The 15282-nt window shown below is 36.4% G+C and overlaps 1 protein-coding gene across 1 annotated transcript in view; it reads right to left on the bottom strand.

Annotated features, from left to right (window-relative positions):
* Positions 1-892: 892 nt before the first annotated feature.
* Positions 893-15282, bottom strand: part of CSTPP1 (centriolar satellite-associated tubulin polyglutamylase complex regulator 1) — a 197440-nt gene continuing 183050 nt past the window's right edge. The window contains exons 6-9 of the mRNA XM_070935655.1: positions 12392-12587; positions 8370-8479; positions 3032-3095; positions 893-1237 (exon numbers count right to left, since the gene is read on the bottom strand). Of these exons, the coding sequence (XP_070791756.1) occupies positions 1060-1237; positions 3032-3095; positions 8370-8479; positions 12392-12587 (548 nt within the window). The 3' untranslated portion in view covers positions 893-1059. The remainder of the gene's footprint in view (positions 1238-3031; positions 3096-8369; positions 8480-12391; positions 12588-15282) is intronic.

Here is a 15282-nt window from a genome sequence, read left to right as displayed (position 1 = left end):
GCTCAGTTCCGGAGCAAAGAGTTTGCAGAGCTTCATATCAGGCCACTGCTTTTTCACTCAGAGATTGGAAGAGGTTTCCCTTGCTTGGGTTATCTCTGTACTTGAAATTCATCATAATATTCATAAGTGATATGCAGCCAAAGTTATGGCATTGCTTTATGGGGTTTTAAGAGTGAAGGATATGGAGTCTTCCTCCTCACCAATAAATCAGATTGGATTCCTGTGTTCTCAATTCCTTGTGGTTCTTATTTTCCTGGGCCTCAAATAATAATACAAAATGCATTGTTAGAAATTACCTCCTCCATCGTATTTTCTACACTAAACTCTAAGAACGAAAATTAGATTTAAAGAAGGATGAGCAAATTAGTGTGAAAGTAAAGCTGAAATCATGTATGTTAGTGTTTTTTTTTAAAAAAAAACAACCTCTGGATGTATTTTGTAATATTATGACGACTATTTTTTGACTGCAAGGAATATTGCCTTGTAGTTTCAGCTGTATAACATTCATACTACACTTCCCCAGGAGTGAAAGAAAAATCTTTTGTCGTAATTCTTTAGTACTATTTTTTACATCCTTTCAAAAGACATCTGAATATCAAATGATACAGTTGCTATTTTTTGCAATATAACTTACGATGCAAGAAATCTCAGTTAATCGAGCTCCTAGTGCAACATTCTTTATTTTTTATACATACTTCACAGGTCTCATCCTGAACCCACAGTGAAAAAAATACCCATTCCTCCGAGCCATGCGTTTTCCTTTCTGATCTGGACTTTCATAAAATACATTAATACCGAGCAATATAATAAAGGGTGTATATGTAGGGAGAAGGTAAAGTCTTGTGTGTACAACAGAGATCAAAGGATAGTGATGCAAACTCCACACTGAGAATTAAATTTCTTAACACTGAAACAAATGCTCTCGTATTTCAATCAATTTGACATGTTTGCCACAAGAGAGCAGTATGATACTACAACTGCAATCAGTCTCCGTCTCCCTTTTCTCTACATCCAACACTTTGGTTATAAGGACCTGGTAACCATTGCATATTCCTTTAATCAGTTCTCTGAAGAATCTGTCTCTTCTGTGGAGCCATCACTTTCAGTATCCATTTTCCGATGGTGGTGGAGCGGCCTCCAAAGGGAACAGATGCGTGGTGAAGCACGAGAAGGCATGTTTGTTGCATCCCCACTTGCACTAGAATTGGATACTGAAAGGCCTGAAATAGATGCAATTCTGAAAGAAGAAGAAAAAAACCCTGTTGTTACTTTGGTTTACGTTTGTCATTATAAAAGTTTGTGAAAGCATACTGGGGAATGTGTAAAAGTATCTATTGATCAACAATTTGCTAAAGAGTTCGGAGAAGAGGAATGCAGTCTTTAGCCACCTTTACAATTAGAGATTGAGCTCCTTTGCTTAGAAGCTCAGAAAATTGCTCCCATAGAATTCCTATAGAAATGTTGAGCTGTTTGAAATTTTCTTTTGCATGAACCAGCATTTGGAAAAGGAGGCTTGCTCCTTTCTTGATATTCCTATCAACTGCAAAATACTTCCTTTTTAAATGATTTTTATTAAAAATTTTCAGATACATAGATTAAAAAACTAATACAAGTTAAAATAAATTAGAAAAAAATAAAGTGCAGAGAAAAAAGAAAAAATATATATTAAAGAAAAAATATAAAGAAATGACTTCCCCCTTTATCATAAGTGCAATTTTAGTAACATCTTCTCTGATACGGTAACATCTTTTTTTCCCCATATAGCTATAAAGAAAATTTTAAAGCAGCATTATTCAGTCCTAATAAAAAAAGCCCATTAAAATTTATGAGAAATAATATATTTTAACCTTAAAAAACCAACTTTATATTCCTTTACTTTGCTTTTAATACAGTAACTTATGACTTTTTTTTTTTGAAAACACAGCTAAGAGATACCACATCTCTTGCATATAAACAGATTTTAAAGCCTCGTCCTTCAGTCTTGGTCAACAAAAATCCATTAAGAATTACCAGAAAAAAGATACCTTATTTTAATCTTGATCAAGTAAACCAACTTTATATTCCCTCCCTTTGCTTTTAACAATACTGATCTTTCATCTCTTCAAATAATGTTCCAGTATTTGATTTTTTTTCTTTTTGTCTCCTCAAAAACTCCTTCAAAACTTTAATGCATTTCTTGGAGATGCAAAATAAGTTATTCAATGCAAAAGTTATGAGAAAGTTATAAGAAAGTTATCCAATTCAGTATAAATTAATAATAAAAACCATCAGAACAGCAAGTTTCATTACACCGGGTGAGTCTCAATCCTCAGTAAAAGTAGTTTATGCAAATTTAAGAAATTAAAAATGTTTTAGAATAAACAGCCAAAGAATGATTAGAATATTGATTTTGGAAAGTTGTAAATGGTCTAAAAGGGCAGAAATTAATTAGAAAAATGCATCCTGTGGGTTGTTTAGAATTCTATAAAAAATATGTGAAAAAATTGAAATTAAGGATATGTAACTTTCCTGGGAAAATGCTGTTAACTAGAAAAAACATGAGAAGACTTTGAAAGTTGAACACTAAAGCAAACGAAAGAACTAAATTACAGGAGAAGAAACTCACTAATACAGAATGGAGCAAAATAGTTTTAATTTTGGAACAATTCAAGGGTATTTGGGAACAATGCGCTCAAGTTACTCTCAAGATTGTTATCAAAAATGGGTTTAAAAACAGTTATGAACTGTTTTACTGGGCAAGACACAGAATGAGACTGATTTGAAATGACAGGTTATAAAAATGATATGGAAGATGTTACCTGGTTTTATAAATGAAACCGGCTGATGTCTTAATAATTAAAGGGATATACAAATAACAGAAGAACTTTCCTTTGCTTCTTGAATTAACTTCAACTCTACCTGCCATGTTTTAGAGTGAAAGGAAAAATTACCATTGCTGTTACATTAACTGTAAGAACTCTCATGTGACACCTAAAAGGAAAAATAATGGTGCCCTAGCCACTTAGTTGTTCTCCATTTTAAAAATACTTACAGTTTCTCTAATTCCTGATCCATAAGCGGGTCAAGTAGCAACTCTGCTTTCTCAGGAAGAGCTCCTGAAAATGAGTAGCAAAGAGAAAGCTCAATTTAAATTCTAAAGCAAGAAAAAGTATCTATATACCATAATACTATGGAACTTGAAGTGAATCCACCCATGAAAATGGAAATCTAGGAAGAGGAACATCTGTTCAACAATTCCATGGTGAAATTCATGGAAACTGCTCTCTGTATGGCTTAGGTTTGTTAGTCTTCTTCAAAAAGCAATTGGATTTGCAGATACTCATCCTGCCAACTGCCTGATCACTCTTTTTACAACTGCTGCATTTGGAGTATCTTGTCCTACTCCTACAGGAAACATTTTTGTAGCAGCATAGCATCCTGTTAGCTCAGTGTGAGGATGGGCTGTTGAAGCCGATGTCCTTCAAACAATCATGTCATCGCATGTGTACTGTACTTCCATAAAACAAAAGAATGAACAACCTAAGAATTAATTTTATTTTTAGCTATATCTACAATAGCGCCCCATTTCTACAAGAATGCCCTACTTACTTGTAAGTCTTTCACTTTAACAATCAGCACTGTAGCTCCTACAATTGTCTTAGTAGTAATATACACGAAATTTCAGACTTTTTGCACTAATAAGGAAGGTTATTTGGTTTACAAGGGGAACGGCCAGAGCCCCAGTTAGCTGAATAATCAGGACCTCATTGACTTCCAAATATGCGAAGCTGCTTTACCTTAGTAAGTAAAATAATCTACATCAATATTTAAAACAGTCACTAAAATATTAAATCCACATACAGTTACATAACTACACTGTGGATTAAAAGCCCCATTCCTCTCTTTAGAGGTCGGACCACTACGGAACAGACAAAAAACATCAAAAGGGTTTTGCCTGACAAGGAAGCAGAGTTGCTTTCTAGTATGAGCAGAGAAAATGGAGCACAATCATGTTTTAAGTGCCTTTTTAAGAATGTTTTTTTTGGGGGGGAGAAGGATCTCAAAATGCTAACTCTGAGGTCCTTGTCATTCATCAGCAGCTTATAGCTGCAGCAGGATTGTGCATACGAGTACATTTACTGGCAGAGAGGCCCATCTGTCCTGTACACATGATACTGCTTAGAAATCTAATGCTACCACTGGATGCCTAAATTTACTTGGTTCCTCTTCCTTCCTCATTCCTTTTGCGCCTTGTCAGCTACACGATGAGCTCATGAACAGAGCTTGTTTTGGTTTTCATTCTTCGCATAGGCACTGGTTGGATTCAGTTCATGAAGCATCAACACTGGACGTTTTTAAGAAGATGTTGGATAACCATTTGTCTGAAGTGGTGTGGGGTTTCCTGCCTAAGCAGGGGGTTGGACTAGAAGACCTCCAAGGTCCCTACCAATTCTATTCTATTCTATTCTATTCTATTCTATTCTATTCCATTCCATTCCATTCCATTCCATTCTATTCTATTCTATTCTATTCTATTCTATTCTATTCTATTCTATTCTATTCTATTCTATTCTATTCACATGATCTGAATCTAACAGATTCAGGTTGCCAATTTCCTTAACAGACCTTTTTCCTAGATGAGGAAAGGGAGACTCCAGTATGAATTGCTTACTCTGTTATTCTGTTACTATATCTCCTTTATATATCAATATAGTTGAAATAATGATCAAATATCAGTATACTAAAATATGTTGAAAAAAATTAAAAACTTTGATGAGGCGTATTTCATTTTTACAAGACTGTAGACTATATTGTTGTAAGCCAGATATGAGGTGACCAATAAAAAAAATGATTTTAAAAAGAGCCTCACAATCCAGGAACAAATACAATGGTTCACAAGAGAGATTTGTGCAAAGAGTCTTGAACAGGTAGACATGAATCCAGATGGATCCCCAAGTTGCATACCATTTTTGTCTAGGGCAGGGCAACCCCATCCAGTAGTAAAGACTGGAAATATTTAATCTTTGTGGCCCTCCAAATCCATTGCCAGTTAGTCTTGCTAGGATTAAACATAAACCTTCCATCCAGACCCTCAGTGCATCTGGAATGTACCAAGCAAAAGACAGTCCATGACAGCATAACTTATTATAAAGTTATGCATATAATATAAACATATTATAAAGGCTTTGTCCTTTAAGTAAGAATAGGATTGATTTATCCCTTTCTATTCCTTTGATTTGGAGCCCTGTACAACATTCACATTTTATGCCCTAAGTATACTATGACATGGCCTTCATTATCCCTTTTTGCAACAGTTCTGCCTAGCAAAGTTTCACATGCCATATACTGCACTATCAAATTCCTCCCTACCGCTCAAGTCGTCATGAACAATTCTGCAATTCTATCCTTTCATCATGGTTGACCCTTCATATTTCCTGATGATGTTGCAGAGCTTGTGGGTTGCAATGCTTGTCTATCCAAGCCTCTAAAGCATCTCTACATAACCATGTTGGTCTACTAACTGGAGTGCAAAAAAGGGGGAAAGAAGGCCTAATGGCATGTGGAATGCTACTAAGCTCCAAGGGCAGCAGATCTTCACAGAGATCTTTTACGTAACTCGTCACCTTGAAGCAGTCATTTATGGGAGAAACAGGGATGAAACCTTGTAATGAGGAAAATGTTCCTTCAGAAAGCAAGCTGCGCGTGAGGAGGGAAGGAGCAATCTAAGCTTTCTGTTTCTTCTGTCCTGCCTAATATCCCAAAAAAGGAATACTCTTTTACAGTATATCCCTGGCACTATAATACCAAAGGCCAAATGAGCAAACGGCTGCTGCCAGCCTTCTGCAGCCTCCATTTCCTGAATGTGAAGCTTGTTCTTGTGTCTAAAGATTTCAAGGGTGCTCCAGTCTCTTGGGAGAATTGGTAAACAATGTGCAGTGGATTGGTGAATCAATATTGACAGAGGAGTGAGGCTGGGCTTGCAGTCTGCTTGACAAATTCATCAGCTGGCTTCTAATCTCTCCTTCTCTTCCCTTTCAAGATCCTGGTGAGATTGGAGGCACGGTGGGCCCCTGCCTGAAAGCGCTTTCCTTCCTCATCTGAAGCTCTCGCCTGGAACTGCCCTTGCTGCAGGGCTTTAAGGAGCCTGTGATCCCTTGCAGACCAAAGCCTATTCAAATTATCCCGTGTGCAGGGAAGATGAAAAGGCAGGAGGAGAAAAATCCTGCTTTCCTTGCCAAGATGCCTGCACCTGTTACACTTACGGCTGCCCCTCGAGAGGCCTCAGTAGGAGCCTGGCTTGAAGCCAGGACAGGCCTTTCTTAATGGAAGGAAAAACCCATACACAATGGCGGCAGTAGGCAGGGCTTTCCCAGCCCATCTGTTTGCTTTGCACCTTACGGGAAGTGGATTTTGTACAGGCAGAAAGAAAAGCCCGAACCGGTGCAATCTAGGCATCATCTTTGCTTGGGAATGCATTACTAGCTAAGCTTGTTTGCAGAAGGGATTGAGGGCTTGTATGCATGTTCCTTTTGATATATAATCTCTACGTTTTGGGTAAACAGCAGCTCCAGTTGTTGGCAGGGGCTGGGATGCTGGGAAGGGAGAGGAGTTTGGGCTAAGACATATCCTTGAGCACAGAAAATGCAGAGGTATTAAGAGCAGCTTGGATGGCTGCTAGCAGGGCATGCGGTTATATTCAGAACCCCAGAAATGCATCAAAAAGGCCCAGTGCTGATCTCCAAGACAGACAGATTCTGCTATGGAAAAAGACACCCACTTTTTCAAAGCCTGATTTTAAGGTTGCAGGACAAATAACAATTCTGAAAGAGCGTATGTGCATTGCTTCTGTCTTGAAATCATGATATTTCTACTGAAACAAAGTCTTGGCTTCTTCAGAAGAAAATGATGAAATAAGAAAAATAAGGAAATACTATATATGTATGTATGTATGTATGTATGTATGTATGTATGTATGTATGTATGTATATATATATATATGTTTTCTGAGGTTTTCGCGGGTGTTTGTATGTAGGTCTTTGGTTCTTCGGGTTTTCTCCCACGTAGAATTGGAAGTGTCTTGGCGATGTTTCGACGAAGTCTCATTCGTCATCTTCAGGCTGGTGTTTTCGGCTTCGTGCTTCTAGGAGCAATGTGTGATCGCAGCTGTTTCTTCCTTTTAACTGCCAGTGGGGGTGTGAACTGATTGGGTGGGAGCTTGGTTGTGTTCTGATTGGGTGGAGGTGTGTTCTGATTGGCTGGGGGCTTGGCTGTGCTCTGATTGGATGGGGGGTTGGCTGTGCTCTGATTGGATGGGGGTGTGTTCTGTTTAGGTAGGGGCTTGGTTGTACTTGGGTTAGTCTGAGTTGCAGGGGGATTTGAGCTGGTGAGCTGCGTTGCTGTTGTTTGGCTTCACGTTCGTGGTCGTGCCACATCTTCATGGTGGGTGTCAGTTTGCTTCATGTATGGATTGGAGGGGTTTAAAGTGGCTAATGATGCAGCTGTGGTCTGGCTTATGGTTTGTGGTCGTGCCTCATCAGTGTGGATTTGGGTTTGTTTTTTGCATGGATGTGTGGTGACGACATCCTGTGTGGTTTTCGTGAGTGTGAGTCTGGTGTCATTCTTAGTGTTAGGGACTCGTTTGTCAATAAGGGCGGGTTTCCAAATGGCTGGTAGGCGGGAGGTATCTCGTTTATTCATGCTGTGGGGCGTTTTTCTATCTTGATGGCTTCTCTGATTATTCTGTTGTGTGTGTGTGTGTATACATACACACACACACACATACACACACACACACACACAGCTCAAAAAAATAAAGAGAACACATACACTGCTCAAAAAATAAAGAGAACACAAGCAGAAGACATCCGAGATCTGAATGAATGAAATAGCCTTATTAAATACTTTGTTCATTACATACAGTAGTTTTGTGTTCCCTTTAGTTGTTTGAGCAGTGTATAAACTACTGTATGTAAAGAACAAAGTATTTAATAAGGCTATTTCATTCATTCAGATCTCGGATGTCTTCTGCTTGTGTTCCCTTTATTTTTTTGAGCAGTATATATATATCCTCTTGTAAAGATATTACTCTGGATTCTGAACAGGAGGAAATCAGGATCTGGGGCACAGAACAGAATGGTAGTTGCCCATCTCTTTCCTCGCGGCTGGAGGGTTACATCACCTAAAATCTAATGGAGATAGATGGGAATTAAGGCACATTTTTGTTTTGTTATGTGATTTGCCTTGTTTAAATCTCATGGAATTGTTTTACTTTAAATACAAACTTTTCTGGCAGACTTACTAGCCTTGTGGACTCTGTAAGCTTGACAAAGGAATCTAGGCCACTAAATTCTTAAAATAGTATTCATGGAAAATAAAGGACTTTTCATTACCAAGAGCTTTGTTGATCCCATGATGCTTTGCAAGAGCCATCAGAAATCCATAGAAAGTTACTCTCTGAACATTGCTCAGAATTTCCTTGAGAACAGTGGCTGGGGGGCAGCTGGGGAAACAAAAGGTACACAAGAAAAACACTTGACATATCAATGTCTGTGAATTACCTTCGTTTAGACTTAAGACTGATCAAACTGAATGAACTGAATCATCTAGATCATGAACCCATCTTCCTACAATTTGAGAAATGTCTCTTTCTGCAACAAGGGAGAGAATGGGCTAGTAGTTCCATGGACACTCATGATTCCTTTTAACCTGAGAGAATCGTGGGAAGAGAAGGTCCCAGTGAAAAGCATTTCCCAATTACTTTAAACACCACCTTTCTTCTTCGTGTTGAAGGACATCTAGTTGGCCAGGCAGCAATTAAAGCAGGATTTGGGAAACTCTGGTATGGTGGCCCAACTCATTCTATGGGGATTCAAGAAAAGTTCTCCCCTTTCCCAGAGCCTCCCTCTTTACCATTAAAGATTGCTTTGTATTTTCCTGATAGGTCATTCCATAGAAGTTTTCCCCAGTGGGTGAATCTATGCGTTACACAAACTTTCCGAAATCATCCTATGCTTTTCCCATTTTTCCCTAAGTAGAAAGGCATGGAAAATGGTGGCAATTTAGTGGAAAGTATGCTCTATTCATTTGCAAATGTGAAAAGAGTATCACTTCCAAATGTAGCAAATCGTTACTGGATTGCCCTGCATGTAGGAGAAAATGTGACCTTTTTCTTACTGTATTGTGTATTCTTTATAAATGTATGTTTCTGTGTTCTCTCTTTTTTTTTGCAAAAAGTTTTTTTTAATTTTTTTTCCAAACATACAAATTACATCCTTTCGGAACAGAGCTTTGATCCGGTCATCACTTTGTTCAATTTTTAACAAAATCTTTAACAAAATTTTATCTATTCTATTTTGCCATAGCACTTATTTCGTAATTTTAGATCACATATTCAACTAATACCATCTTAAAAAAATTAACACATATTTACTTAATCAAAACAATTACCCTTCTATTAACCCACCTTAATTCTTAATTCAATTAATAACTCATAATACAACAATTCTTACCCTAAGTTCTCACTATTGACAATACAGTTCAAACATATTTCTATTTCATTATGTTCATTAAATCTTTATTCCATTATTACTTTATCAAATTTAAATCTTATCTTTAATTTTAAAAATATAGCAATTTAACATTTAAACATAGTTCTTAGTTCAAATAATGCTCTTTAATGCAATTTCCCAATTATCCTAAATTCTATCAAACCAGGTAATAAATGTTCAAATTATCACAATTGTTATACATATTTAAACAATATCCCAATTATTATAGCTATCAATTTTCTAATTTAACCTTTTCTTTTATCCTTCCACTGTTAATCCCAGTGTACAAAATACATCTTTATTCCACTGTTAATCCCAGCGTAATCATCTTTATTTTTCTCACTGTTAATCCCAGTGTAATCATCTTTATTTTTCTCATTGTTAATCCCAGTGTAATCATCTTTTACTTTCGTAGATATATTATTACAAATATTCAAATTATAGCAATTGTTATAGGTATTTAAACAATATCCCAGCTTTGTAACCATCAATTTCCTCAAGTAGTATCTTTTAGCATCTTAATCATAAATTGGTTCATTATATCCATTGCTATATTTCTTTTAATGTAGTCTATTTTCCATATATTTTAACTTCAATCCCTATTTCATTTCTAAATATCTGTAACATAATTCTTTTCATATTTGTTAATCTCAATATAGTAATTTTATAAATCCAGGTCCTGGACTTCTTTAAATTTCTTAATATTTTCCAACCTTTTATTTTTTTATCATTCAGTATTAATCTCCATATAATCATCATATTATTATTAATCTCAATATAATCATCATTATGTTATTGTTAATCTCAATATAATCTCTAGAGACCTCCTTTTTATTATTACTATTCCCAAATAATAGTAATTATTTTATAATTACTATTCAATTATTTGTTCAGATTTAATCACAATATCTTTATCTTCTTTATTTTCCACTTCTATGTCTTATTTCTCCATCTTCATTTTCTTGTCCACACATGTATACTTCCTTTCGATTTTTACATCCTCAAACTTTATCCTCTGTGCAACATTATAGTTATTTCTTTTATTTCCATTCTCCAGGTCAAATAATTGCTCCAATTATAAAAATTCTATTGTATTCCCTTCTATTTCTTTTTTTATTCCTCCAAAAGTCAAGCCTCTTGTAGACAAGAAAATCCTCCTCCAGAAGTTCTCACGGTTATTATCTGTGAAGTTCACAATTTTCCAAAACAAAGAATCAAGTTACAGTGTTCCTCTTTACTCCAGATAGTGTCTCTCTGCAATCCATAGTTTCCGATTGCTTAACAAGTATCCATTTTGTTTCCATTACATCACTTCTCTTTCTTTTTCAATTTAAAAATATCAAATCATATTTAAAGTCCAGTCCAAATTTAAATAGTTCTTCTCACTTCTTTTTTCTTTTTTCCCTTTTATTTATACATCTTTTTTTCTTAAAGCTTATTATCCATTCTTTTAATTTTTCTTGCAATTTAAAAAAAAAAGGGGGAAAAAAAGATCTCTTTATTTCTTTCCAATCCTTTGACCATATCTAATTGTTTAAAGTTTCCAATTAGTTTATTCAGAAATCAGTTTTTAATTGGGTTTTTGTCTCTTCCAAATTACATTTCAAAATCTTCTTTGCCCCCATGCTCCTTAGCCGCTATTACACATTAAGGGTCTTATAGTTGTAAGATGTTTCTCTTGTTATTCAAGCCTGAGTTGGCTGTCACTCACCCAGCTTCACAAAAAACTCTGTTCCGTTCCTGTCTTCCTCCAGCTCTACACTTAGTCTGGTTGTCCCAGCTTCGTGGCAATCGCCATGGCTGCCGCCCCCCCCCCCCCCCCCCCCCCGCTGGCAACTCACAAAGAGTTCCCTCTGACGACCGAGGAACTTGCCTGTTGCTCTTGGTCATCCGAAGTGCCTCTCTTTCTTCCCCATCCCTGCAGGACGGTTCCGGTCCGAAGATCCATCGGCAGTGGTTTGGCAGCCGGGGTTTTTGCGGTGCTCATCAGAGCCCGCTATTTCCCCAACTGTCTCGCCGCAACGCCAAACCAGAAGTCCTCTTTTGTGTGTTCTCTTTTCTCTATGACTTTCGTGTGTGCATGTATTGCCTTTCTTTCTGTATGTTTTTGGCATGTGCACATGTATGACAAAATACTTATTGCAAAGTTTTGTCCCATTTGACGCTGAATGTTTGGAAGAGCCTTGAATCAAACTAAACAAGCATGCTGTTTAGTTGTTTGCTGTGACAGAGATTCCAAATACAAAGAAAAAGTCCGACCCTTTACAAGGAGAGTTTTAAGCTACCCTTTTAAAATGCTTTGTTCTATAGGTGACAATTTTAGGTTGTCATCAGAGCACAGTTTAATGTGATGAAGAACAATGTCCCATGAAATCTTGTCCTTTTATCTTCATCACAAATTATATTATTTTCTTGTTTATGTCAGCTGCATTTGAACTCTCTTCACTCTAATCCATTTCTTTCTTTCAGTCAATATAGTTTTTCATTGTAAATGAAGTATACTGGTTATTAAAATGAAATAGTTCCCTTTCCATGAGAAACCAATGAATTAAATCAATGAATCTGACAGACCTCCAAAAATCTGAAAGTCAAAATATGTTCACTAACTGATATAAAATGGGGCAGAACTGGTGACAGCTGAAAATCTGTTGCGTAATACATACAAAAGTCAAAACTTAATCTGTATCACTACCTGACACATGCTTGTTTCAGGAAGTAGAGGAACAGCACAAGACTGAAGATAAAAGGTCACATTTACAAGACATTTTTGATATGGATTGTTTGTACCAAAATGTCAGTAAGATCCTTCCTTACCCTGAAGCCAATGAAATAGATACAACTTGTCCTAACCCAGCTGGCCTTACCTGTATTTAGATTTGTCACATAATGATTCAAGGCACTGGTAAAATGCAGATGCCTCCACTCCATCGACTGGACTGCACTCATTGAGAGTTTGACGCGAACGATGCTGCCCAGAAGACGACGTAGGCACAATTACAGTGTTTGGATTTTTACCTGTCAAGAGCTCTTGATAGATGGCAGCCACATTTTCAATAAACTCTATTCAAAAACAAAGACAGGTTGTAAAAATCACTTATGAACGTATTATAAGAGTATGTGCTGTATATAAAAGACTACATTACTTGTGTAGTCTATTTTAATTCTATTCTAGTTATGTATTGTACTTTGAGAATGTTTTATTGTTTCCAGCGCTGATATGAATATGCAGTGACCAATATAAATATGCAACTTACTTGCTAATTTAGTTGCTATATGACATGAAAATCACACAAAGGTTAACAAAGCGATCTCAAAGGGCCTTTTGGGTTTCAATTATGTAGACTTTTCATTGTGTGAAGAAGTATAAAAGACAAGGCTACCCAATCAGAATACACACACACACATACACACACACACACACATATACACACACACATACATACACATCCATAGTCATTGAAATAAGCATACAATTTAGGTATTTGGCATTGTTAGAGGTTTCAGGAGAGGTGAGTTACGCAGGCTCTAGTGAGCAGCCCAGTGTGTTTCAATGCAACTTCAAATGAAATACAGTATGGTAGTCAAAAGAGATATGACCAAAGAAACTGGCTGAAAGTATTCTCCATTAGGCTTCACAATTTTCCTGTTATTTACTCCCAGAGTCTACATATAAGCAAGTTTTTTTAAACCATCCTGATTAGATATGCAAAGATATAGACTCCACTCTGAGTGTTTTGCATTCATGCAGATTGGTGGGTGGCCTGAAAAAACTGTTGAATTTGGATAATAACAGAAATGGTATCCAAAGGTATTAGTGTGCAACACTTTGCATGCACGATTGGAACCTGCAAAAGTGTCTGTACTGAAACAGATAGGTGACGTTTTAATGTGAATTTGAAACGGATAATAAATTATTGCTTTTTATTTTCCTTTTTATGTTAGTTTGAACTCCAGAATAGCATAATCTCCCTCATACAGATGACACAATTGTAGAGACAAAGATGACTTGAGGAAAGGGTTATTAATTGCCATGCAATTGAACTTTGTTTCGAGAGAAAAATAACAGAGAAACTTGTCTTAGGAGTAGGAGTGAAATAAGCCATTTAGTACAATGCCCTCTCTGACAGGATAATAAACATTTGCACACAATCAGCATTATTATATTTTACTCTCAAATGAAAAATATTTATAATAACTGCCCCTTGCTTTCATTTAGTTCTCAACTAAGGCAAAATTGTACCTCAGAATAAAACAGCCGAGCCTGTTCCAAATATTTGGAATTTCCTACACAAGGCTAAGTACCTGTCAGATGGCTTAGCAAGACAAAATTTTATGTTTTGTCCTAATACTATGTATCACAAAAGTTATTTGCTTCTTCCATTTCATTTTTTATTGCTTATTCACAAATTACCCAACCAAGGATTCTAAAGTAGCAAATAAAGCAAATGAGTTTTAGAGATAATAGGTTTTATCAATTTAGTTGGCTAGACTGGATCAGTTCAATAGGTTTTATTATAATTTTATACACCATTTTAAATTAAGTACTTTGTCATTTATTATATATTCATGGATATTTGCTGTTCTCTCCCTGTCTCTTTCTCTCTGTCTCTCTTATGCTGGTTATTGACTATAATGTTCAATACTGGAATTTCATATATGCAATAGCCTTTTCTGAACAATGTGCAAAAGTCACATAGAGTTTATCTTATGTGTAGAAACTGTCTATGTAACTGTAACTCAAGGTGCTGGGTAGCTGTCAACAGCTTTCGAGCATTTCTGTATACTGATTGATGAAAACAAATCTTGTAAACACATTTCAGGAGGATTTGCTCTACCAGGAACAAACCTGGGGATACCCCTGAGATGCCATCAAGGTTTTCTAACTTTAATCACTGGTGGAAAAATGGTGCTAAAACTTGCCAGCTTTGCTTCCAACATCTCCCCAGGTAAGCAGGCTCTTGAATCTCCAATCTTTCTTAGATTTACCAGAGAGTTCCCAAAAGGGATGAATCAAATAAGAATCCAATCTATACTCAAGACCCTAGCATTGAGGAGCCTGATGGAACCAATACATATAGGAATGCTAGGAATAGAGCATGTTTACAAAACTCACTTCCCAACTATGGCCTGGAATCTGAAATATTTTAAAAGAGCTCTGATATTTATGGAGACAGAACTCCTTATTGACAAAGCTACATTTTATTAGCTTTGAATGGATTATCAACATTTTTCACCTTGTCTTCAGTTTTTATACATCCATTGCTCCAATCTAAACCATCCTTATGTTACCTATGTAGAATTACCATCCCTGAATTCATGCATACAACAGCCATCACAGAGGTTGTAGAGTTGGTCTGGTGCTTACAGGAATTAACATCGCATGGGAAAGGCCAGGTAAATTTGTTTAATTATATCATAATGATTTTATACCAGGAGCAGTGGTTGTCCTTCATTACTGATCTCAGTTTAAAGTCTGACATAACTTACAAAGTCGGTAAACAGTCTTAGAGATCTTGTTCTCTGACTTGCTACTAAAAGCATTCAGGTTGATAATACCAGCAAAGCCTTTTCAATTACCATTCCATTCTCATAATGTTTTCACTTAAGTAATTCTTTTGGGGTAGACATACTCAGATCGCTGCTTTCTTTTTGGTCTTTAGCATATATTTTTATCTATGCTGTTATCACGTATTTTAAAGGTATTTTTATTGCAACTGCTTATTAATACTTACTCTAAAAGGCACGGTGGGAATAT

Source organism: Pituophis catenifer, unplaced genomic scaffold, assembly GCF_029215685.1.
Source record: "Pituophis catenifer annectens isolate HBS135680 unplaced genomic scaffold, rPitCat1.0.hap2 SCAF_1, whole genome shotgun sequence".
Taxonomy (NCBI): Eukaryota; Metazoa; Chordata; class Lepidosauria; order Squamata; family Colubridae; genus Pituophis; species Pituophis catenifer.
Note: the sequence above shows the minus strand (reverse complement) of the source record. Positions and strands in the feature narration are given on the sequence as shown.